The 26,986-nt window shown below is 35.7% G+C and overlaps 2 protein-coding genes and 1 long non-coding RNA gene across 10 annotated transcripts in view; 1 reads left to right on the forward strand and 2 right to left on the reverse strand.

The window, feature by feature from the left end:
* MARCHF1 (membrane associated ring-CH-type finger 1) overlaps positions 1–8,501 on the forward strand; it is a 254,995-nt gene extending 246,494 nt beyond the window's left edge. For all 7 annotated transcript variants that reach the window (XM_017525974.2, XM_037737581.1, XM_017525976.2 and 4 more), the window contains one exon: positions 4,242–8,501. In XM_017525974.2, the coding sequence (XP_017381463.1) occupies positions 4,242–4,540 (299 nt within the window). In that variant the 3' untranslated portion in view covers positions 4,541–8,501. The remainder of the gene's footprint in view (positions 1–4,241) is intronic.
* Positions 7,690–12,603, reverse strand: LOC119470773. Its single transcript, XR_005199740.1, has 2 exons — positions 12,137–12,603; positions 7,690–9,704 (listed from the first exon to the last, which is right to left on the reverse strand). It is a non-coding gene; the product is annotated as an uncharacterized LOC119470773 (long non-coding RNA).
* Positions 12,604–12,990: 387 nt separating this feature from the next.
* TMA16 (translation machinery associated 16 homolog) overlaps positions 12,991–26,986 on the reverse strand; it is a 40,131-nt gene continuing 26,135 nt past the window's right edge. Inside the window, exons 3-8 of one of the 2 annotated variants that reach the window (XM_017525978.2) lie at positions 20,533–20,570; positions 19,246–19,330; positions 17,937–18,085; positions 15,874–15,916; positions 13,860–14,002; positions 12,991–13,799 (exon numbers count right to left, since the gene is read on the reverse strand). In XM_017525978.2, the coding sequence (XP_017381467.1) occupies positions 13,762–13,799; positions 13,860–14,002; positions 15,874–15,916; positions 17,937–18,085; positions 19,246–19,330; positions 20,533–20,570 (496 nt within the window). In that variant the 3' untranslated portion in view covers positions 12,991–13,761. Of the gene's footprint in view, positions 14,003–15,873; positions 15,917–17,936; positions 18,086–19,245; positions 19,331–20,532; positions 20,571–26,986 lie in introns of both variants that reach the window. The other variant, XM_037737584.1, reaches the window with a different exon arrangement.

Here is a 26,986-nt window from a genome sequence, read left to right on the forward strand (position 1 = left end):
ACAAACATTTGTGTACAGGTTTTGTGTGGATGTTTTTGCTCATTTGAGTAAGTATAGTGTTGTATCATTTGAGAAGCTTGTGGTTACCATTGTAAAAAACTGCCAGACTGTTTTTCAAAGTGACTGTACCACTTTACATTCCCATCAATCAGCAATGAATGAGAATTCCTGTTTGTCGTTGCACATCCTCTCCAACATTCAGTGTTTTCAGTGTTCTTTTTTAAAACTTTAGCCATTCTAATAAATACATGGTATCTTGTTTTAATTTGCAATTCTCTCATCACATATATTGATAATCTTACTTACCATCTGTTTATCTTCATTGATGACCTATCTGTTCAGATCTTTTGCTAATTTTGTAATTAGGTTGTTTATTTTCTTATTGTTGAATGTTAACGGTGCTTTGTATATTTTGGATACAAATGCTTTATCAGAATGTGTTTTGCAAATTTTTTTTCTGTGGCTTTTCATTCTTTTAACAGTTACTTCATCAGGAGCGAAAGGTTTTAGTTTTAATAAAGTCCAATTTATCAATTTTCTTTTCATAGATCATACTTTGGACATCTAAGTTTTCTTATCTTTTTCAAATTATATAGCTTCACAATTTACATTTTAGGTCTATAATCCATTTTGAGTTAATTTTTGTGAAAACTGTAAGGTCTGTTTACAGACTCAGATATTTGATTATACCAGCACCCATTTATTTGTTAAAAAGACTATCCTTTCTCTATTGACTTTGCTCCTTTGTTAAAAATCAGTTTTCTGTATTTGTATCAGTCTATTTCTGGGCTCTCTGTTCTGTTTCATTGATCTATTTCCTTATTCTTTCATTGATACCACACTGTCTTGATCACTGTAGTGATAGTGATCAAAGATAGTGTCAGTCTTCAAAAACTCTATTGTTCCACCTCAATATTGTGTTGGCTATTCTAGTCTTTTGCTCTCCATATACACTTTAGAATCAGTTTGTCAATATCCATAAAATAACTTGATGGAATTCTGAATGGGGTAGTGTTGAATCTGTAGATCATACTGGGAAGAAAGGATATCTTAATAATATTGTCTTCCTATCCATATGTGGAACATTTTATTTCATTCAGATATTCTTTTATTTCCTTCATCACAGCTTTATAGTTTTCCTCACATAACTCTTATACATATTTTGTTAGGTTTATACCTAAGGTTTTTGTTGTCATTGTTCTTTTTGTTTGCTTTGTTGGCATAAATGTAAACAGGCTTGTTTTTAATTTCAAATTCTGGTTGTTCATTGCTGTATATAGGAAAGCAATTGACTATTTGTAAAAGTTTGTTTCCTACAATATTGTCATAATCACTTATTTAAAAACACTTCACCAATTCTTTGGGATTTTATACATAGACAATCATATCATTTGTGAATAAAGATAGTTTTATTCTTTCCTAATAATCTTTTCTTATTCTTGCTTTACTGCATTAGCTAGGACTTCCAGTATGATATGGAATAGGGGTGATAAGAAGGCACATCCTTGTCTTGTTCCTGATCTTAGGGAGAAAGCATCTAGTTTCTCACCATTATGATGTCAGCTAGTTTTCTATGTTCTTTACCCCATTAAGGAAATGCCCTTCCATTCCTAGTTGTTATCATCATGACTGAGTGTTGGATTTTGCCAAATGTGTTTTCTGCATTTATTGATATATTCACATTTTTTCTTTAACTAATGGATGAGATTACATTGACTTCTGAATGTTGAACCAACTTAGCATACCTAGGTTAAATCTCTATTGGTTGTAGTGTGTAATTACTTATATACATTGTTGAATTCAATTTGCTAATAATTTGTTGATATTTTTTATATCTGTTCATAAGAGATACAGGCCTATAACTTTTTCTTCATAGTAATTTGTCTTTGCCAAATTTAGTTAATGCTGGTCTAGCCGGATTAGTTAGGAAGTATTATCACTTCTGTTTTCTGAAAAGGACTGTAGAATATTGATGTCATTTATTCTTTAAATGTTTGGTAGAGTCTACTAGTAAAACTATTTGAACTTGGTGCTTTCTGCTCTGAAAGGTTATTGTTGATTTAATTTCTTTAATAGATCTAGGATATTTAGATTATCTGCCTATTAATTACACCTGCCATTGTAATGATCTCTTATTTCTCCTTGTGTGAGCTTTAGCCAATGATATTTTGAAGTATTATTTCCACTAGGATTAAGTAAATGTTCAAGATGACAACTATTATGAATTATTCAAGTCATAAAGAAGTTATTATATATTAGGAGTTAGAAAAAAATTACCTTTGCTATCAGTAAAGGTTCTAATAAATTTGATTGCACATATTTAGTCTACTGCAAAACTAAGTTCATATCTGATAACTGAAAGAGGCATAGAAATTTACTTTGAATCGACAATGTCAAATAGAGCAACAAATTAATGAGACATCAATAGTGAGAGGCTTTTCATGTTTTCTTATAAATACTTTTAAGATCAGAAACATTTTTTCCCCAAAATTTCAAAGAAAGAGTTAGAGCCAAAGCATTTTTAAAAGAAAAAGTTTACTTGCAAAGGTTCAAGGGAGTCAGACTTCAGAAAAACTGGATAAGCAAGTGAAAAATATAACAGGTATTTAGAGAAAAACATAAAGAAGATTACCACAATTACTAAGTTTGCATTAGTTTGTACATGGAGAAAAAATTTTGGCCAAGTATGGTGGCTCACGCCTGTAAACTCAGCACCCTGGGAGGTCGAGGCGGGTTGATCACGAAGTTAGGAGTTCGAGACCAGCCCAGCCAACATGGTGAAAAACCGACTCTACTAAAGATACAACAAATTAGCTGGCATGGTAGTACACACCTGTAATCCCAGCTACTCAGGAGGCTGAGAGAGGAGAATCACTTGAACTTGGGAGGCAGAGGTTGCAGTGAGCCAAGTTTGCACCACTGCACTGCAGCCTGAGTGGCAGAGTGAGACTCTGTCTCAAAAAATAAAAAAATACCAAAATCTTATTACATGATTAGCATATCCAGAAAGATTTTGCAACATGAGCTAAATAAAAGTCAAGAACAAAATGTCTTTGTTGGGGGTCTGGGGATATGAGAAATACTCGATGTTTCATTATTTCAGGACCAGAAATTGACAGGATAGCTCTCTTATTTTTGGTTAATCCTAGGGTACAAGGTGCTTCATCATGATGGAAACAGGACATGACTTCTGCTTTGCTACCAGAAGCATAAAGCAAATGTCACTACTACAAAATACAGATAGGATATTTCTTATAACTCTATTCACTGCTATAAGTAAATAACCCAAAGTCAAATCATAGACTCTCAATTACCGTGGTTTTTACACATTTCTACCATCCCTACCTGGTGCACCGTATGGTGCCATACTGAGCTATATTTTTCTACTTCGCAACTTTTCACTTACAGAAGACGGCTATTATGTCCCCTACACTATTCTTATTCTTATGTGGGCAAGAAGAGAACTTTTGACCCTCATATGTTTAACATTTATAATTATGTGTGGCCTAAATACTCACCATTGTAGTTACTGAAACGCCTGTGAAATAATTTTTAAATCTGCTTATTTAGAAAAGAAAGTCTATCTCTAGTAAGAGTGATGGAAACTAAGAAAAAAATATAGATGTCTATAAAAAAGTGATGGTTTTCAATGACAAATATGATTTATGAAACAAATGGCTAAAATCCTAAATCCTTTGTACATTTGTGCTCAGGAATTCTCTCTGATGTGATGTCGCAGCTTCTGTCCTCCCCTTCCTTTCACTCCTCCCTTCTCCCTTCTTCCACTTCCTTTTAAATTTTTAAAGGAGTGAGGGTGAGAAGATCAATACATATAAACCCATACATGTACTCATACCTTATCTTCTTAAAAGGCTTTTAAACTCTGATTCTTCCATTATGTTCACTGTCCTTCCTTAAAGGTTTAGATATGTGTCCAAATGTCCAAAATCTAACATAGTATCTCATAATTATACTAGATACTTGATGCTAGGAGAAATAAGAGATTATCTCAGTGGCAAGTGATAAAATTTCCTTACATACAATTTTGATAGTACATGTAGGATACGCAAAAGGAATTATTAAGCCAATTCAGGTTGTAACTCTTTCTAGTTATTAACAGTATATTCCTGTTAACATAGTCTAGCAGGCAGGCATGGGCTTTTGAAGGGGCATAGAAAAAAAATGCCCAAATCCACAGAAGATAATTTGGTGATAATATCTCTCTTTTTTATATTTCAAAGGTGTCCTTGAATGGCCATTTTGGACAAAACTGGTTGTGGTAGCCATTGGCTTCACAGGAGGTCTTGTCTTCATGTACGTACAGTGTAAAGTCTACGTTCAGTTGTGGCGCAGGCTGAAGGCCTACAACCGTGTGATCTTTGTACAAAATTGCCCAGACACTGCCAAAAAAATGGAGAAGAACTTCTCATGCAATGTAAACACAGACATCAAGGATGCTGTGGTAGTGCCTGTATCACAAACAGGTACAAATTCACTGCCATCTGCAGAGGGTGGCCCCCCTGAAGTTGTATCAGTTTGATTGAACCAGTTGGAAGTTTCTTCACAGAAGAATATCTTTCTAGCCCTCAGCCACTACAAATGACAGAAGTGATCTTGAATTATTTACTCCCTTCAGCTCCTCCTTTCTCCTACTGACACATTTTTTCTGACTTTGTTCAAAGAGGAAAGACGAAAAACACACCAAATGATCAGGATCCCATGAAGTATAGCCTAAAGAGTGATATGGACATGTGAAGTTTGCTAGAGAATGATTTCTAAGACAATTAAGAACTACTGCAGCAATGAATGCTTTTAAGTAGTAATAAAAGATTAAATGGACCCATGATACTCTTCACAGTAACAGGGGAAAAGTTCAAGAATACAGACTTGAATTGCAACATGTATTACTTCTTGGGCCTTGCAATGTTAACTATCTATCTCGTCTGGAAATAACAAACATATTTGGTTTTAAGCCTGAAATTGTCTGCATTATCCTGAGGTCACACTGGAAGAGAACTTGGAGGATGCATATTTTGATATGCTTTGACAGCTAACAGATTTTTATGGTAATAGTGGAGTCTGGTTATTTTGACAGATGCATGTTTTTAAAATCGATGCAATATACATTTGAAGACATTGATACTTGGAACTCTGTTTAAATCATGAACAAAAGATTTTCAGAAAATGTTCAGATGTAATTATCTCTGTTAAATACCCACAGAAATCAGTTACCAGGTCTTATATTTTTGTCTGGTTCCTCTAATACAGTGCTGTCCAACAGAAACAGAACAGCCACAAATGCAGGCCACATATGTAAATTTTTAATTTCCTAGTAGCCCCATTTTGAAAAGTCAAAATAAATGGTAAAATGAATTTTGATTTTTTAAAATTTAACACTATACATGTTATTTCAACATGTCATCAATGTAAAAAATTATTGAGATAGTATACATCTGTTTTTTGAACCAAGTTTTCAAAATCCGGTTTGTACTTTAAAAGCACACTTCAACTTGAATTAACTATATTGGATAGCACAGCCCTAAAGGTAGAAACGAAGCTTCTGCTTTATTTAACAGTTGAATATTTCAAAACAGCAGTTTAATTCATTCTTTTATTTCAAAGTCTCACAAATGTTATGATTTTTAAAAGCACTAAATTAAGTATCCTCATTTTAAACTCAGATGAAGTTCACATCTCTCAAGGGTAAAAACACCAACTGTATAGAAAGATAAAACAATCCGCCTATAGCAAAGTTGTGAAATTAATTTGTCTGCTACTATGAAGTACTTACGATAGGGGACTAAAACTACCTAGTTTTGTTATTAAATCAAATGTGTAAGGTTTATTTCATCCATACGAGGTGTCAACTTGACAGATGAGTAGTTATTATGACTAAGAATCTAGATCTTATTTTTAAAAGCTGACAAGATTTCCCTTGCTCAGTTAGAAAGCAAAAATATTCAACAGATTCTGTGACAAGTAATTAATTAATTGTTTAGGTTTGACAGTTGATTATCGTGTTCTTTGCATATTCATGTAAAACTGATGTGTGAATGATATTGCAGTGAGCTAGATTCATGATTATAGATACAGTAGCCTGTCAAAGAAAGATGTCCTACATTAAAAAAGGTGACTTATTTTTGTTAGCTGTCATTATTTATTAACATGAAAAGGCAATGATGGCCATAAGAACCAAAGCATGAGTGTCGCATTGCACAAATCTGGGTATCACATGGATGCACTTTGTAATTATCAGTGTGCTTTGTTCTTCACAGATCACAGGAAAAAGAAAAAAAAAAAATTCAATGAAGAGAAAGACGGTATGAATATTAGTAGTGGCTGACACTGAGTCCAAATAGTCTTGATTCTTAGAAATAAAGAAAAGGTAAACCATGTCAATTTTGTGTGTGTGTATGGTGTGTGTGTATTCATGTATATATGCGGGAAAATGTTAAGGCTTTCAGTCAGGAAACAAAAGGTTTAAAACTCATCTTTCTTAAAACTTGTTATAAGCATAGGGAAAACAAAGTCGAGGTAACTAAACTGAACCAAAAATTCTGCATAAATTTATAAAAAGGATACAAGTAGTGTTTTAAAAAAATATGTGGACCTTAAATTAACTGTATATTAAATTCCTCTTAAATTCCCATTTTAAATATTTAAGATAAATACATTTATGAATAACAAAGCTGTGGGTGATTTAATCATGGCATCACATCTAAGGGATTAACCTGAATGCAATTTTCCTAAGCTTTTTACTAATCCATTTTCCCTGTGGGTTAGTAGTGGCAACATGCTGTTTACAAACATTCCTGGGGAAAAACATCTAGACACTAGCAAACAAAGAAATGTTGGTTTCTCTTTTGTTTGCTCTGAAAGTAAAATAATTTTTTACCTTAATTAATATGGAAAATTTTGTTTAAACTCTGTACAAACCTAAGCAAGCTAGGTTGCAGGGCTGATTTCACAGTGGAAGATGATTGGCTAAAATAAAGCCTCACTTATTAAGGGCTACATCCAACACTAAGAAAACATTTCTAGAATGAAAAGCAAAGGTAAAAGTATTATTGTACCAATAGTAAAAGAGGACATGAGATTTTAAAACTATACCTACATTCCTGAAATTAACTTTTATGGGCTTTGACGTTGTTGAAATGAGAAAATAATATAGCTTCCTGGCAGGTTAAAAGTCAATACTTTATTTTGCTATTCTTCTGACTTTTTGAAACCTGAAGTTCTGAATTTCAAGTTTTTCAGGAGCTTTTCAGCAATGGTTGTTTATGGTTCAAACATCTGAAGTAACTACCTGCATCTAAAACCTAATGTTAATTATTTTTATTTTACATTCTGTGTGGCAATGGAATATTTGCGCTTTAAAACAATAAAAACGATTAGCTTTGTGGCAGTGCTTTCTTGTGGCTGGCCGTCCCCTTCAAAAAGAAAAACTGTTGGACAGAATGCCAATTCTGAGGCATGCTTACCTGCTCATGGAAGAAATAAAATGGAATTGAAATAAAGGACTAAAATTGAAGAATGAACTTACAGTTCTGTTAAAAACCTTGGCTTTTTATAATCATGACTCATCAGTGTTATCAATACCATAAACCACAGGCATTGACACTGTTAATTTAATATTGTACAGGAGTAAAGATTAAATTGTAAAAGAAAGAAATTGCAATTTAAAAAAAAAAAAACTGAAGCCCAAAAAGCAATTAAGCTTAAGTATGAAAACAAAATAAAAATGAAAAAATCTAAAGTGAGCCCAACAACCTGAGATACAGCAACATGTAAACTGAAGGAAGATAGGTATAGACTGAATGAGTTTTTCAAAACACCCCAGCATTAAATCTCACTGCGCTGCTTCTGTACGTGATTATGGTCCCAGAGAGGAGATCTCAGTTATATTTTATCTTGTTTTACGAAAAATCCTTGGGTACCCTTTAAAACATCTATTCTTTGACAGGAAAATTAGCTCATTAGAGCAATGACACCATTAAGGGAAATTCTAAGGGTGCTGGGGATCAGGTGGAAAGATTCTTCCATCTGCCCCATAGTTTACCCTTCCTTGCCTTGAAAATGAATATTCTGAAACAGAGTAGAGCTCTTAAAAGTTATTAGTATCATCATTATTATAGTTGTTATATAATACTTTAATTAAGAAAGATGAAAACCTTTTTTCTTTCCTGACTCAGCCCAATGGTGCTATTTTACATATCAACACAGTTGACAGGAATTACTGTTATTTTGGGCTGCTGTGTTTCCTCTACATCTAAAGAAAGCCCATTTTCAAACTGGATACTGCATTAAAACAAAGAAGGGAAAATTATTTTAACTGTGTGCAGTTTTTGAAATTAGGCATTTGTACTATTTTGGTTTTACATAATTCTCTTACATTAACAACTTACTGTTTTGTGAATCAAGTGTACTAAAGCAAATTAAGAAAAAGAAAATAATAATCTGTGAAAGACTTTGTATATTAAACAAGTGACGCAAACCTTGGTTGTGTTTTCTATACTTTTTGCCTAACATACTGATATTTGTATTTGCAACGTACACAATAGACATAAATTTTTTATTTAAGATTTTACAAGGGTCTGAACATATTTTAAAGCAAACCTACACTGACTAACTAATGACATTGTACAAAGGAATAAATACGCTAACAGAGGGAAACCAATGGAAATAAACTATGTGGACTTTCAAACCTGCCTTAAAAAAAATGTTTAAGAGAAATCACAACGTAATCTAAAGAAAGATTTTCTCAAGAATAAGGCTTGGATATAGAAAAATAAGACTATAACGGCATTTTTCTATTCAGAGATAATAGTGGATTCAGAAAATTGCATGGATAATAAACATTAAAAGCAAGATACTGGAATCTAAGAGGTTTGGTGATAGCAAAAACAAAGCCCATTCCAAATGTCCACCTTCTAAGGACCTACAGGGCTTTCTACCAGGCTGCTAACTATTCTGACCAAACTGGAAATCTGAACTTATCACCCTCCCTCATCACCAGAATTTATGGCAAACACTCCTAGATCATTAATCACTGTCATTATGTGTGCAATGATCCTAAACTGGGTGCTGTGATAGAGATTACCAAGAGAAGCAAGGGTGTCACGGTAGAGATGCTTTACATAAAGAGGACACTTTTAAGCTCAAACCTAAAGGAAGAAAGAACACTCAGTTATTGTTGGTCTTGCAAAAGCTCAGGGGAATGGCAACGCAGGCAGAGGGAATGGTAAGTACCAAAGTCCTGAATGGGAAATGTCAAGCAAGGCTGATATATTCGGCCAGTAGAGAAATAAGCCCTAGTAAGGCTGTTATTACAGTTGTCCCTCAGTATGTGTGGAGGACTGGTCCCAGGACCTCCTTCGTATACCAAAATTCATGGACACTCAGTCCCTGATATAAAAATGGTGTAGTATTTGCATATAACCTATATATATCCTCCTGTATACTTAAAATCATTTCTGAGTATCTTATAGTACCTAATACTATGTAAATAGTCATGATAATATATTTTTTAAAGAATAATGACAAGAAAAATGTCTGCATGTTCAGTACATCATTTTTTTTTACTAGAATATTTGTCATCTGTGGTTGGTTGGATCCAAGGATGTGGAACCCTTAGATATGGAGGGTCAACTGTGCTTATAGAGACAGTATAATGCAAAGGTGCAGCCTTCCCATAATGTCTTGCCCTACAGAAAGACACAAACAGAAAAGGGACCAGATGACACGATAATACACGTAAGGGGAAGGGCAGTCAGCCGCTGAGATGCTGAGTCCATGTCACAGCTAAGTATTATATTAGATTGGTACAAAAGTAATTGCAGTTTTTGCCATTAAAACACTTTTTTAAAAATGACAGAAAACAAATTTACAAGAAAAAAACAACCCCATCCAAAAGTGGACAAAGCATATGAACAAACACTTTTCAAAAGAAGACATTTATCTAGCCAACAAACATATGAAAAAATGCTCATCATCACCGGTCATTAGAGAAATGCAAATCAAAACCGTATATCACATTGAGATACCATCTCACACCAGTTAGAATGGTGATCACTAAAAAATCTGGAGACAATAGATGCTGGAGACGATGTGAAGAAATAGGAACGCTTTTACACTGTTGGTGGGATTGTAAATTAGTTCAGCTACTGTGGAAGATAGTGTGACAATTTCTCAAGGAAACAAATATCATTAGACCCAGCAATCCCATTACTGGGTATATACCCAAAGGATTACAAATCGTTCTACCGTAAAGACACATGCACATGCAAAGACTTGGAACCAACCCAAATGCCCATCAATGATAGAGTGGATAAAGAAAATGTGGCACATATACACCATGGAATACCACACAACCATAAACAACGATGAGTTCATGTCCTTTGCAAGGACATGGATGAAGCTGGAAACCATCATTCCACTGACAGAAGAACAGAAAACCAAACACCACATGTTCTCACTCATAAGTGGGTGTTGAACAATGAGAACACAAGGAGACGGGGGGGAACATCACACACTGGGGCCTGTTGGGGGGTGGGAGAGCTATGGGAGGGATACTAGGGGACGGGTTGAGGAGGGATAACATTAGGAGAAATACCTAATGTAGATGGTGGGGAGATGAACGCAGCAAACCGCCATGGCATGTGTGCACCTATGTAACAATCCTGCACGATCTGCACATTTACCCCAGAACTTATAATAATAAAATAAAAATAAAAAATAAAAATGACAGGAGTTGTAATTACTTTTGCACCAGTCTTGCAGCTCTATGCCACAAGTGACTCGAGGTGGAGTCTCAAGAGTTCATCAGAACCCAGGTGATGAGAAACTGCCTCACTATCTCCTTCCCAAAAGATCAAGAGGCAAATGATATCCTCCATATTCCCATGTTCCAGTTAGATTACAGAACAGTCCTCCAAGGTTCAGTCAGGTCATCTGCGACAAAACCCTGCCCAGCTGTGGCTTACGCGGCCATACACCAGGTCATCAGCATGCTGGCAAGAGTAAGAACAGTGGCAAGAAAGCCAGTTAAGGAGCTACTGCACATAGAACAGGAAAGACATAGTGGCTTTGGTAAAGTAGAGATTGCCTGACACGGGCCGATTTGATTTTCATTTTTGAAGTAGAAGAAATAATCACTAATTAAGTCATACTGGGGGAAGGCACAGAAGAGATAAAGTGAAAAATCAAGGATGATTTTATAGGCAGATTTCTGGCTTGAAAAATTAGATGAAAAACCTAAAAAAATCAAGGTTTCTGAGAAAATAAGGAGTGGGAAACAACACAAGTAGGAGTATTTGCCTTTGAAAGGAAAAGATACATCCATTAAACCAAAAGAAAATGGTAATTTACATTTTCTTAAAGATGTATAAAAAACAAAGGGTTGGACATTGAGAAGGCTAGTTCAAGTCAAGCTAGAAAAAATAAAAAAGTAGTAAAATAATTATCTCAAAGTTAGAAAATGAACTTAGTAGGGGAACATAGTAAACATCACTAAGCAGTACTGAGAATCCACTTGAGATCTGCAAACATCAGTATGAAAATGGTCTGTTCGATAATTCTTCAGCAATGTTGGGCTGCTTGAAAACAGGCATGAAGGAAACATAGCTATTACTTGGTTTGGGTTCTGAAAGAGGAATACAGAGTCAGGGGCAAAGGAATTGAGGGTGTACGCAAGGAAGCAAAAATGAACTTTGAGCTGAACAAGACAGATGATGCGTAACGAGAGTGAGGTCAAAGTGCAGAACTTCAGCAGTGAAGAGGGGCGGTGACAGTGAATGGAGAGTGGAACATTCAAAATCAGGTCTACAGAGTGGAGGTGCTGATAAGGATCCAGGTGCGACCACTGAGAGGCCAGTGGTGGGATAGAGAAAAAGACTGGAAAACTTAAAACATAGTGTTGTTATATTTGCTAGCCGCTATTTGTTATCCACAAGAAATCACTAAAATGATTGCTACAGGGGAGAAGAAAACTAGGCCATGCACTAAAGTATTCTATGAACCGGCAGAAGGTTCTTCTTGGAAGAAAGATAAGGAAAGGAGGCAAGAATAGGACTTCAAAGACCCAAGGGGGTCTTTATTAATTATTCTGAAGTGACAGTAGAGCAAAGAGGACATCTACCTAATCTCCTGCTCCTGAAGCACATGGAAAATAAGAATAGAAAAAGCTTCTACCTGAGGTAGGCAAGGTCCTGAAGGGACACTTCTGTCAGTAATTACGTCAAGGAAGCAACTAAGATATTGGGGGAAAAGACCACAGATGTGTGTTAGCTGCTCTGAACTTGGGAATGTATCATTAACTTATGTCCATGGAAGTTCAGCTCATTAGTTTAGACAAGGGATCGGCCAATTATGACAAGCAAATCAATCCCCCAACCTATTTTGTATGGCCATTAACTAAGAATGTTTTTTATATTATTGTTTTATTTTATTTTTTGAGACAGCATCTCGCTCTGCTACCCAGGCTGGAGGTTAGTGGCACAATGTGGCAGAGTCTCAGCTCACGGCAGCCTCTGACTCCTGGGTTCAAGCAATTCTCCTGCTTCAGCCTCCCGAGTAGCTGGGATTACAGGTACCTGCCAACACACCTGGCAAATTTTTATATTTTTAGTAGAGATGGGGTTTCACCATGTTGGCCAGGCTGGTCTCGAACTCCTGACCTCAAGTGATCCACCCACCTAGGCTTCCCAAAGTGTTGGAATTACAGGCGTAAGCACCATGCCCAGGCGGTTGTTGTATTTTTAAAGGGTGGCAAACACACATATGTTCACGAATATGCAACAGAAACTACATTTGGCCTATGCTGCCTAATATATTAAATATTTACTTTCTGGCCTTTTACAAAGAAACAGTTTGCTAGCCTCTAGTTTACAAAAATAAGTTACCTTTACTTTGTTTCATGGCCATGAACTATAGATGTTGTCTTACAAAAATGTGCCACTGACTTAGAAGCGGTCTAGAAGAAGGGAGCACAAGTTATCACCCCATGTGAACATGTTTAACAGGTAAGGATTAAGGACATCTTAAGCATCACTCTAAAGACAAGTTATCTCTGAGGCTACTTTGATCCAACTAGGAGTGACATAATTACTATGGTCCTAAATGGTAAACACATTCATTCAATAAATGCTTATCTAATCTAGTTTCCCAGCAGTGTAGCTTATTAGTTATAATCTTTGCTTTGACAACACAGAGGAAATTAGAAACAAATATTTAAGAAGGAGGACAATCTGTCATTTTTCACAAGTTATTCATCTAACAGTAGGGGCATTTAAGTGTCAGTTTAAGCAATTCTTAATCTCTTTCATGTAATTTATAACTCAGTTTTTACAACCATTTTAAGACTTAACTATGAGCCAAAAGCGAGAGAGAAGGTTACTGTCCATATCACAAAATGTGAAATTAGGTAATCATAAATACACACACACACGAAAAAAATACCATTTTTTGTCCAAAACATTCGAGCTGGGAGAGGGTTATATTGCTTCCTCCCAGCCCGAAATTAAGATGAAAAAGATTAAACAACTTTTTGCAGATCATGTCTATCTATTTTAGCAACTTATTATAAATGAAAAGCAATGTTCATTTTAAAATAAATCTAACACCATTTTTGAAACTGCAAATGAAACTCTCATTGTATAAGAGAATGTCAATACCAAATTCTTGTATATTGACAATTATGTACCATAATCAATGAATATCATTTGAAACTCTCAATTTATTTATTTTCAATTCAAGTGTAGACAATTAGGCCACTGCAGTCATTTCCGCATCTGAGTCACTTGATTCATCATTTAGTTCCAGTTCTCCTAAATTTTCATCATTTAGTTCCAGTTCTCCTAAATTTTCATCATTTAGTTCCAATTCTCCTAAATTTTGATGTACAGTTATAACAGTTTTCCTCTTACACTTCTTCGGAATTGCATCATTAGCGCAAATTTTTCTCATTTTAATGTTTGGCAACTTCTTCAGATCAAAGTCCCATTCCCTAGACAAAAGGGAAAAAAAAAAGAGTACAGCGTGTTGAAGTGAAAAAACAGGAGACAGTAAATTTTTGAAACTCAGAGGATCCTCCAAATTCAAAACTTCAAAAGCACTAAAGGAAAATATTAAGCATAAATTACAAGAAAGCTGTTCTATTCTTTCATCCTCCCTGAGTATCTCCTTCTCTCAGGCTACCCAGATCAAGAAATCACAATCAAAAGTAGAAATTGTTATCATACCTGACAAATCTCCAAAATAAAGTCAGAAGAGGTTTTCCTTTTCACACACAGAAGTACATCCCAGTTAAGTTTCAGAAATCAAACAACTGTTATTCTTATAATGGAAAATATTCAGTTATTCAACCTCAGTATTTTCTGTGATAATTAATTACTTTAGAAATAATATGGATATTGTTTTGGGAACTGAACTCTAACCAGAAGGCTATACTCATCTCTTTTCTTGTTTCTGGCTTTGTTTGGAGGGAGTAGAAGATATATTGTTTTAGAAATAAAGGGCATATTTATATATTTGATTGCAGGCAAAATAAAAAGGTATAAAAAGGAACTTAAGCTCCATAAATTTAAATGATAAATACATGCTATACATAAGCTCAAAAGTGAACTGCATCTTACACATGATAGATGAATTCTATTAAAGCTAATTTAGTTTCAATGAATTCAAAAGTACAAAAGATGACTGGATTTAAATTTATCTAATTTCAATTAACATTAAATATAAGAGCCATCAACATGGTCTAGTTAAGACCAAAGTGCTTAATAAAACAGAACCTGTGTTTAAAAACTAAAACACTGCTTGCTGATTCATTTGTTTCTTATAGATTCTGGATATTAGGCCTTTGTTGAATGCAAACAGTTTGAGAATATTTTCTCCCATTCTATAGGTTGTCTGATTACTGCCTTGACAGTTTCTCCTGCTGTGCAGAAATTAGGTCCCATTTGTCCAACTTTGTTTTTATTGCAATTGCTTGAAGGCTTAGCCATAAATTCTTTGCAAAGCCTAGTATCAACAAGGGTATTCCCTAGGTTTTCTTCTAGGAGTTTTATATATTATCCTAAGTGAACTAAGTAAGTAACACACAAACACAAAAGCAAATACTACATGTCTCACTTAGAAGTAGGAGCTAAACATTAGGTACATAAAGTCATAAAAATGGGAACAACAGACACTGGGAAATACAAGACAGGGGAGGAAGAGGGGTAAGAGGTAAGAAAAACCACCTCTTGTGTGCTATGCTCACTACCTGAGTAATGGATCCATTCTTACACCAATCCTTAACATTACACAATATACCTTCGTAACAAACCTGCACATATACCTCTGAATTTAAAATAAAAGTTGAAAAAAGAGAAAAAAAAACCTAAAAAATTGAAATCCTACTCAGTAGTTTCCCAGTTTACAAAAGAGTACAACTAGAGACCGCTGGACAAAGCGAGTCTTGATGACTTAACCTGTTCCCTGGAATCATTCCTAGAACCATCTCCTCTGCGAAAGAGGCTGCTACAGAACAGCCTAGGGATGTGACTGAGCCATCACGTCTGTTGCTCTTATTTCTTTTTTTAAAAAAATAAGAACTAAGGGAGGAACAGTGAGATCACATACTTTGAGGTACTGTAATAATAATGTATCTTAAACCATTTTGAAAAACAAGCACACCAGGTCACTATCCTGTCAATGCATATCAAGTATTTATAAGCACAACTTCAGAAAATTCTTACTTGGTCTGATAAAAAAGAAAAGGTTAAAAGAAACCCCTGATTTTCTTTTAGTTCCACCGTCTAGACTCAAAGGGGAAGAAAGTTCACTTGTCACGTACTTTACATACAGCGTCAAGGCAACAATACAAGACAGACTCACCTAAATGTTTTCAGATTACTTGCATTTAGAATGTCCGGAATCTCTGGAAAAGACAATAATTTATCTCCATTAGGCAAAGTTTTCTAAATGACACAATTTTACAGTTCCCTCTTTTGTTATTTTTATACAATAAATAATTTTTAGCAAAAATATCCAAAAGAAAACAAAATTTCAAAGTATTGCTACAATTAACATGAAAAGTTTGACTTAAGAAAAATGCTATTAAATGATCAATTCCAGCATAGACTCCATTAAATAAAACAAAGCTATTAACAAAATAAACCCTTTCCTTTTTAACAATAAAAGGTACCTGGCAAAGTATAACTATCAATCCGCTAAAATAACATGCCAGGTTATATATTTTTTCTTGGTGAAAAGTATAATGTTTTCAAACATGTAATAATCTACCTTCACAGGGTAGAATTTATCACAGGAATGCAAAAATTATTGTTTTTAAAAAGTCTTATTTTTCTAAATGTGAAAAAAGACTTTTTCAAATTAAAAAAAATCTGCTTAAAGAAGTTCAATAAAACTTAAACCTATTTTTAATTAAAAACAGGTATATAGTAGTTTCTTAGCTTGTTTCAAAAGTTCATCATAAACCAACATGCATGATCACACTTATATTGGTGAAATACAAGAGGCATGAACAAAAAAATTTGAAGATTGTTACAAAAAATCTCATCAATTCAATACAATGTTAAATGACATTTAGTATCCAGCAATAAAGAAGATAAAATAAGCATGTTTGTTACAACTAGATACTGACTTTTTTTTTTTTTTGAGATGGAGTTTGCCCAGGCTGGAGTGCAATGGCGCGATCTCGGCTCACTGCAACCTCTGCCTCCTGCATTCAAGTAATTCTCCTCCCTTAGCCTCCCAAGTAACTGGGATTATACCATGCTCAGCTAATTTTGCATTTTTAGTAGAAACAAAGTTTCTCTATGTTGGTCAGGCTGGCCCCGAACTCCCAACCTCAAGTAATCTGCCTGCCTTGGCCTCCCAAAGTGCTGGGATTACATGCAGGAGCCACCGTGCCCAGACCATGTTGACTTTTTACAACAGTTTCAGAGAATAAATAACAGTATGAGATGCTAGGTGTTAAGAGGTATAAATAAGCACAAAAAATTTTTTTAAATGAATCTTAATGAATTAGAAATATTTACACCACATGAGGAGAGGAGAGGGGATGGTCATATCTAGTCTTCTCAAAATGTTATCAAAATGGAATTTGGTGACAATCTCCCCACAAGAAAACTGACACCTGTAAACTCATCAGAGTCTGTTCACCAGAGCCATCCTGTTTCTGGGAAAAGCACTGCAGCATAGCAGATCTGAATTTTAGTCCTAGCTGTATCACCAGCAAATGGTTTACTTTGGATGTGCTCTGATAAATACTACCAACTAATCTGGCTGCTACATGTTAAACAGACTTTAGTGGGAAAGAGTGGAGGCACAGAGAGCAACTGGGAGGCTATTACCACGATAGTGGGGAGACGACAGTGGCTTGAACCAGGGAGGTGGGAAGTGGTAGTAGTAGTTGTCAAAGTCACCAGATTCTAAACACTCTGCTGACAGGTTGCATGTAGACTGTGAAAGTGACTCTAGTTTCTGATCTGAGCAACTGGGCAAGTGGTGATGCCACTGACTGGAGAAAGAAACCTACGGGAGGAGCAAGGTTTAGGAGAAAAGCTGACCTTTGTTTTATGACATGTCAAGTCTGAGATGCCCAAAAGACATGCAAATAGAGAGTTTGAGAAACCCAAGTGTGATACTGCAAATCTGGAGTTCTAGGGACAAACGAAGGTTGACAAGATGACTATGAGAGTAATCAGTATTACTATCACAGTGAAAAGATATGATGTCACTCTCACAAAATCGACAGTTTTGTTGTAGAGGAAAAAAAAAGAATCAAAAATTATTCTAAATCCTTACAAAGAAAAGGATATCAAAGGAAGAAAACCAAATGAAATAAACAATATATAAAATAAAACCTTTGAAATCAGTCACAAATTGACACTGCTCTGTAATATAAAAGGAAAATAAAAAATCAGTGAGCACACCAAGGCCATATCCTTCATACTGCTGTCGCTCTCGCTCCATCGTCTGCTTGATGACAGTCTCCCGGGAACAGTGCCGCCTCCCCTGCCTGTCCTTGATACTGTTATGTAACTCAATCTGCTCCAGCTCACTGCTGAATCGGTTTAAGTACCTGAAAAATAAGAATATGATTTGTGTTATATACAAAGTCTACGGATTTGGCATTTATTACTTAATGGAAAACTTAGTATCCAGCTTTCGTGTGCCCTTTAAATGATTATGCTCCTCTGGAGTCCTCAGGTCCTCAAACCTCTTCTACCCATTCCCTGGATAACTCGACCATTTCCTGAACTTCAGTGACCAAATCGCAGCCTACTATCAAACTGCAGACCCTGACATTCAACCACCATCTCCATCTGGGTCCCCTAGTGGCTTCACCATTAGCACATCAAAACTGAACTTGTCATCGCCCTGTCCTCACCTACTCCCCCACCAACCCCCTCTCTCTCCTGGGTTTCCTAACTCAGGAAATAGTTGTCCAGACAAGGAATCTGATGGCCTCGTTGACTGCTGTCTCTCCCTGTTATTCTACACCTAAGTTTTCACTAAACACTGAGACTTCTATCCTCTTAATATCTTTGGAATCTTTCACTTCTCTTTTCTTCATGCTATAAGCCATGCAAAGGCTACCATCATTTCTTGCCTGGACTGTTATACCAACCTTTCAACAGTTTGTTGGCCAGAGTCATGAACCTCTCAGTCTGTTTTCTTTATTCTCACTGTATCCTTTCTAATGTTAAGTATGATCTTTTTAGGTGCTTGCTGTAAAAGCCTCCTATGGCTCCTAATGTCCTCGGATAAGGTCCAAACTTTTAGAATGACATCTGAGGTCTTTCATGAGCTGGTTATCATGTATTGTACCTGCCACACTTCCCTCCTTGAACTTATTTTAGTCATATTAAATGTCTGGCAGATCACTAAATATGTTATCTTCATTCTTACTTCTGGCCATTTTAAATATCTTTCTGGCTAGAGGTTCTTCAAACTACCTTGCCTTGATCTGCTAACCCCTACCTTTCAGCTGCCAGTTATAGATGACACTTCTCCAGGAAGCCTGTCGTGATCCCAAGAAAGTGGTCTAACTACCACTCTGAGACCCAAATAGGTTACAAGCCTCCTGTAGTGACTAAGCCAGGAAATGAATCCAAAGTCTTCCTGATAACCAAGCCCATTTGCTCTTCTACAAATCCAGAACAGAGCTCTGTGTTTTAAAGAACCCCGCTGGAGAATTCCCTTTTCTGACCCTTTGCTCATAATATTCCCAGTGTTTACCTTTCGATTAGTTCACAAGCATCTTTCTTTGAATATCCCTTTTTTTGGGCATCAAGATGATTATGAAACCACTGCAGTTTTTCACCTAAAAACAAGTACCAAGACACTTTACCACAAAATCATCGTTTAAGCAAGGAAGTATTCATTATAATTCTCAACATTAACGTGCTTAAAACAGAACCAAAATTTATGTCAATGTTAAACACAAAGCGTTGTGTGGGCTCACAGCTAATTAGAACAGTCTGTCACAAATTAAACTGTCGTCAGATTTTAATTTAGAAAAGAGAGAGGAGTGGGAGGGATGCTCTTCTGTGTATATTTCTTATCCAATATGGATGCAAAAAAGGAAAATAATCCTTTAATTGGGCATGAGTTTCTAAGTATTTATAAGCAAAGAATAGCTTGTCAAACATAATAAAATGAAAACTCCATTAATGATGAGAATGGTATTTGCTGAGTATTTAATAAGCTGCAGGCACTAGGTAAACAGTTTTATAATCCCATGATAATTAGTACTATTATTACCGCCGTTTGTAAATGAGAGAGGTTAAATAACTTGTCCAGGGCCCCAAAGTTAGCAAATAAATGAAGCATACAAGAGCTGCCAGATACTGTGTAGAGTAATTGAGATATAGTAACAAAGAGCCAACAAAATTCATCCTTATGAGAAAACCTGAATATTGGGGTCACTTTCGGTTAGAGTTCTCAAGATTACATATTAAAAAAAAATCACCCTGTCCAGTATACTGCCACCCCATTTAAAAATACTATTCTATTACCTGAGGAAGCATTATAGATGAGGGTTCAAATATCTTTCATTTTAATAAAAGAGCCTAACAGTATTTAAATCTCAGACTTGTCAATAAAAAATTATTAGCGATAACTCTGAACAAAAAAAGTGACATGATGCTGAGATACAAACTGAATAGTATGTCTACACCATTAAATAAATGTGAATTATTGTTTCTACCTAGGCCATAATCCTTCATAATTCTAATGGTTAGGGAGGTAGAGTTAAACTTCAGATAGACTAATAGATGGATACGTATATATGTGTAGACAGGTAGGTAGATAGATAAATATAAACTAACACTTTCTGGAAATCTTAGCTAGAAATCATTAACACTATTCCAAATTTAATGATTGATTTGTTTTGTTTAGGTCAAGTCTGATCAAATTCACTTTGATAAAAATAATATTTCACTAAAAGAGTAAAAAGAAAAAATAGGTATAGGGCAGAAATTCCCTATACTCTAGCCAGAATTTCAAACAAGTAAGCCCACTTACCAGTAAGGTTGAGACGTAAGGCCTTTTCATTCTTCAGTCTTTGAAGGAAAGGTATATATAGATATGTGTTAGAAAATTTCCAAAGCAAGTTTTAAAACTCTAACAATAACAACCAAAAGAAAAACTGGCTAAAGAACTCTAATTAAATGATCATTCTTTTACAAATTTGAAAATAATTTTGTTAACAGAAACACTAAATACCATGCTTCTCTTTTAAATCACTAGAACGAAATTTCATCAGAAACTTTTTATAAGCTCCTCAATGTCTAAAGGAAGCCTATCGAACAAAACAGTTGAAACACTAAAAGCCTGACTGAATTCTGAACGTTCAATGGGTTTTGTAATATGCAGAATACTTGTGCACAAGAGTAATGCAAACCTTTGGAAGATTGAGTGCTGCCACCAAGACCAAAATGCACTATTATCATCTTTTAAACTTCAAAAAGAACAAAACGGAATGATTACTTTCCATGAATTTGAAAAGAATTATAACAAACAAAAACTTCATTTATTTTCAGAAAGTGTATAGGTAATACATGCCTCCTATTTACTGATATTCTAAACACTTATTCATTCAGGAGACCTCTGGATACCAAGTTTTTGCCAGACTTCATTTTCTGATAGCCCCAAGGGATACAGCAATGAAAAAAAAAAATTCACTGTCCCTGTCTTAACAAACATTAAAATCTAAGGTTAATAAAAACACAGAGAAGCATACAGAGCCACAAAAGCATATTTAAAAAGCAACTACTATATGTTTTAGGATTTTGGAAGGTTTTCCAGGGAAGTAAACTTTAAGCTGAGACCTGAACATACAGAGAAGTTATTCAGGTTTAAAAAAAAAAAAAAAAATAGGGACTACAATTATGGGAAAAGAAAAATCTTAGCCATAGGAGAAGGCTTTGTATAAACCAGGAAGTATAAATAACTTTTATCCACAAAGAAGTAAGCAAACCAGATTTACCCTCCCATTTTACACAACTAGAGAACTGGATAAATAAAATGAAATCTTTGTTATTACAGCCAGTGCTCAATTTACGACCACAATTGGTTCCGACAGACCAGTCGTAACACGATTTGGTCGTAAGTTGAGTAGGCTATATGTACAGTACTGTGAAATGATGTTATAAAAATATTTAAGTCATATTTTATCATAATTTTCTTTCATTATTGTTACATATCATTTTCTTTGTTCATTTTATGCCATTTGTATCATCTCTACACCATTTTGTTTCTTATTTTTACATTCGTCAGGTTTAAGTAAAACACTGCATTACCAGTACAACTGGTTTAATATTTGCAAAACATGCAAAATTACAAAATACAGGTGCGTACAAAAATACAAAATACAGGTGTAAAAAATATCATAGGAAACATTTTCCCAATTGCAAAACATATCAAAATATATAAACATGTAGGAAACATTTTATTGGCCGCTGGTGCTTGGCTGCGGATCGTTGATGTCGTCATCTGAGGCAGCAGTTGGGGTTACCTGAGTTGGTTTTTTCATAAACATGGTGAGCTTTGTCTGAATCATATGTTTCTTTTCTTCTTCATAAATTTCACGATACGGACGAAACACATTGCGCCATCCGTTCAATCCTTGCAAATTGTTCAATGTTTGGGTCCATTGCTTCAAAATGTATAAGAAGTTTATTCAGTAAAGATAAACCGTCTGATAATCCCTTAGTGGTGAACTTTCTTTCTGGCTCGTCCTCTTCTTTCTCTGCTTCTCCTCTTTCTTCTTCCACCACTCTTTCTTCTTCCAGTTCGATTAGCCCTTCATTTGTAAGTTCTCCGGATTCTTTGTCTAGCAACTCTTCGACATCTTCCATTTCACACTCCAAAGAAAGGTCTTTAGCGAGTTTTACTACTTTTTCCCGAATCCTTTCAGTTCATATTCACTGTCAAAATCCGTCAAAATCATTAACATAGCCCTTAACACAATTTTTCCAGATGCTATTCATGCACTTTGTCGTCACAGCCTTCCAGGTGGTAGCGATATTCTTGATACACATCAAAATGTTGTAGTGTTTCCAAAAATCTACAGTGGAGCAGTTGTGGCTAGCGATTGTGGTCGTAAAGTCGAACGGTCGTAAGTTGCATAGGTCATAAGTCGATCAATACCTGTATTATTTTTAGAGGCAGGGCTTACTCTGTAGCTCAGGCAGGAGTGCAGTAGTGCTATCATTGCCCACTGCAGCCTCAAACTCCTGGGCTCAAGCAATCATCTTGCCTGCTAGGACTATTTTCCACTATAGTTGGCTAATTTTTTTTTAATTTTTATTTTTGTAGAGACAGAGTCTCACCATGTTGCCCAGGCTTGTCTCAAACTCCTGGCCTCAAGCAATCTTCTAACCTCGGCCTTCGAAAGCACTGGGATTACAAGGATGAGCCACCATACCAGTTATAGGAGAAAATATTCATAACACAAATAGCAAAGGACTTGTATCTAGAATATACAAACAGTCTTTACTACTTAATAACAGATTAATAACCCAGTACCAAAAAGGCAAAAGATTTGGAAAGTTTCTCCAAGAAGAAAACACAAATGACCAAAAAGAACATAAAAAGATGCCCAACATCATCAGTCATCAAGAAATGAAAAATTAAAAATTATATACCTACTAGATTGGCTAAAATTACAGAGGGAAAACAAAATCTCTGACAATATAACATGTTCAAGAAGATACACAGTAAATAGAACTATCATATGCTGGCAGTGAAAATATAAAATGGTACTATCACTTTGAAAAAGGTAATTTCGTATATACATAAACATATGATCCAGCAACTCTTATAAACCCAATTTCCTATAAACTCAAGCAAACATCTTACATATGTTGACCCAGCAAGTTTTATAAACTGAATTTCTTATAAACTCAAACATCTACCCAACAATCATAGTTCTAGAAACTAAAAGAAAAATGAAAACATACGTCCACACAAACACCTGTACGTGAGTGCTCATGGCAACTTTATTCCTAATAGCAGAGGTTGACAAGTATTTTCTTAAATGGTCAAGTGGTCACATTTTAGACTTTGGGGTCCATCTACCTGTCACAATTACTCAACTCTGCCACTGCAGCATGAATGTAGCCATAGAAAACACAAAAGAAACCAGCATTGATATTTTCCATAAAAACTTTTCATAACAGGTGGCTAATGCCTTAGCTTGCAGATCCCTGATAACAGCCGAAAACTAAAATTATATCCAAATGAACACAGACAGTGAATTGATAAGCAAGTTGCATATCCAGTGAATGGATATAAATAAATTGCCTGCGGATGGAATAATATTCCCAACATAAGGAAAGAACAACTAATACATAAAATGACATGAATAAGTCTCACAAACATTATGCTATGTGAAAGATGCTGGCACAAAAGACCACATACAGTATGATTCCATTTATAGTGAGTATTAGAAACATAAATCTCACCTATCAAAATAAAGAGCAAATTAGTGGCTGCCTGAGATGAGGGGTGAGGACTGACTGGGAAGGTGCACAGGGAATTTTCTAGGAAGATGAAATTGTGCTACATACGGATCAGGGTAGCTACATCAATGTATACAATTGTCAAAACCCAAAAACCACACTTAAAATGTGTTCACTTTATTATATATTAATTAAACCTCAAAGTTGATTTTAAAAAACAAAGAACACTTCATAAAAAGTTGGAGAATGGCTCTGAGAGGAATTTGTTTCTTTTAAATAAGGCTGGAGGGAAGAATCTAGTTAGAAGTCAGGCCGCAGTAACTCCAAATGGACTCAGTGGGAACCTGCACTTACAGTGGTATTGGTGGAATGAAGAAAAGTAGAGAGATTAATTCTTAAGATAGACAATGTGTAAGCACGATTTTTAAAGAGAATCAATTAAATGAAGTGTATCAATAAGATTAATTCTCAAAGGCAGTTGTTTCTGCGATTCTTACCCATGCTGCTTAGTTTCCTTTGTTAATTTTCCACTTGGAGTCATTTTCATTTGCTATCTATGCTAAAATGTTGCTATGCTGAGAAATCATAAAACAAAATCACATCATATAAAAGAGCCACTTGCTGCTTGTAAATTGTTCATTGATCAGAATGTACTAGTCTTCAAACATTCCTAGTTTCTGTTTTATAGTCTAAATCAGAGCTTTTCAAATGTTGAAGATAAAGAATATGTTTGAACTTTTATTCTAGCATTGTTAACTACTCCTACAGTATTTTTTTTTTCTTTTTGAGACAGAGTCTCATTCTGTCACCCAGGCTGGAGTTCAGTGACATGATCTTGGCTCACTGCAACCTCTGCCTCCTGGGTTCAAGTGATTGCTTCAGCCTCCCAAGCAGCTGGGATTACAGGTGCCGACCACCATGCCCAGCTAATTTTTGCATTTTTAGTAGAGATGGGATTTCACCATGTTGGCCAGGCTGGTCTTGAACTCCTAACCTCATGTGATCAACCCGCCTCAGCCTCCCAAAGTGTTGACATTACAGGTATGAGCCGCCGTGCCCAGTCTCCTACTGAATTTTTAAGTAAACTGAAGACATCACTAAACTTTTGCATCTACCACTCATCAAAAGGCACAGGGCACTCCCTAATAGATATCCTTCCCCACCTTCCTTCTATCTGTCCTTCTTCTGGAAAAGAAAACCTAGGAAGCAGTACAAAGAATCCTGGATTCCATGGAAACATATTAAAACTACATACTCCAGTCTGCCTGGTTACCACTGTTACTTAGGAAACCAATTTTCTTTGGTAGGCAGATACTACCAAAAGGTGGCAAGATCTAAGATGGTCCCCAATTATTCTTGCCTCTTAATATTTATGTCCCTGTCCTCCATGGGTATGGTTGTACTTAGTGGCACACTTCTAACAAATACAATAGTGCAGTAGAGACAGATGTCATTACAAAATTAGATTACAAAGACTTATTCATTCTCTGTTGCTCTCTGTCTCAGAGCCTTTGCTCTGGAGAAAGCAAGCTGTCATGTTCTGAGTAGTCTTATGAAGAGGCTCATGCAGTAAAGATTGATGCCTCCAGTCAACAGCCAGCCATAACCTGAGGTCTGCCAACAGCCACGTAAGGAAGCTTGGAAGCAGAACTTCTCCGTAGCAAGCTCTGAGATGAATGCAGTCCCAGACAACAGCTTAGCTGCAGGCTTGTGAAAGACACTGAGTCAGAAACACCCAGTTAAGTAGCACTGGGATTCCTACATGATCCAGAAACTGTGCTTGTTTTAAGCTGATAAATTGTAGCATAACTTCTTATGCAGTAACAGTTACTAAAACATCTGGTGACTGCTGTTCATTTCTAAGAAGCCACAGGTATCCAAGTTCAAGTTAAGTACTATTGGTACCTTTTCTATGACCTTGCTTAAAGTTGTCCCAACTATCTGAGTATGTTGTCACCAATCATCTTTTGAAATGGCGCAGGGAATCAACAGCATTTCAACATGCCTTTTGTGACCACACTTCACAGTAAAGTATGATTCGTGGTCGCTGATGCTGCTACTCAAAAAAACTGACATCTATGGTGGCCTAAGCCTATGATTTTATAGCATAAAATTTGTTAGGTACTATTACCTAACATATTTTTGTACATTTGGTTCTATGGCCATGCCTATTGAGATAATGACTTTTTAAAAATAAAATTTTAAAAGGGAAAAGAAAACATTCTATTTAGAATATTGTCCAAGCAGAAAAATTAAGTGATACCTTTCTACTCTGTATTACTAAAACAAAAGTCTTGGCCAATAAATAGAATTTTCTTAGGACAACATATATATATATACCTTTGAGATTCACGTGTTGTTCTGTTTTATTCTTCCATAATTTTTCTATAATGCTAATTCTTTAAATCAATATACAACATGCTGAATATACTTGACAACATACAAACATTCCAGGCTTGCTGTCACAATTACTGTGAACCAGGTACTGAATCGCCAGATCTTTTCACCAAGCATATACAGAAGTTATATCTCAGACTCTACAGCAGGTACAGCATCTACAGAAGGTAATAGTATGTGCTTGATTTTAAGAGTATCTACTTGATTTTAAGAGGGATAAAATATCTCTTTTAAAAAAATGATATTTAAGGAAAATAGATAATCGTATGTGTCAGCCATTCTCAAGTGTGGTCCCTAAACCAGCAGCACCAGCACCAGCATTACCTGGAGACTTGCTGGAAATGGAAACCCTTAGGCCAGAAACCCCAATCTTCGGAACAGGAAATTCTAGCAGTTGGAACAACAAACAGTTTTAATAAGTTCTACAGAGGATGCCGGGATCCAAGATGGCCGTTTAGGAACAGCTCAGGATTGCAGCTCCCAGTGAAAGCGCAGAGGGTGAGTGGACGCCGTGTTTTTATTGCCCACAGACTAGGAAATTCCCGGGCAGAGGTGCTCCACGGTCACCAGCGCAGCTGTTTCGGCCAGCGCGGCTGTGCCGGCCAGCGCCGGCCAGC

This window comes from Cebus imitator, unplaced genomic scaffold (assembly GCF_001604975.1).
Source record: "Cebus imitator isolate Cc_AM_T3 unplaced genomic scaffold, Cebus_imitator-1.0 Scaffold40, whole genome shotgun sequence".
Taxonomy (NCBI): domain Eukaryota; kingdom Metazoa; phylum Chordata; class Mammalia; order Primates; family Cebidae; genus Cebus; species Cebus imitator.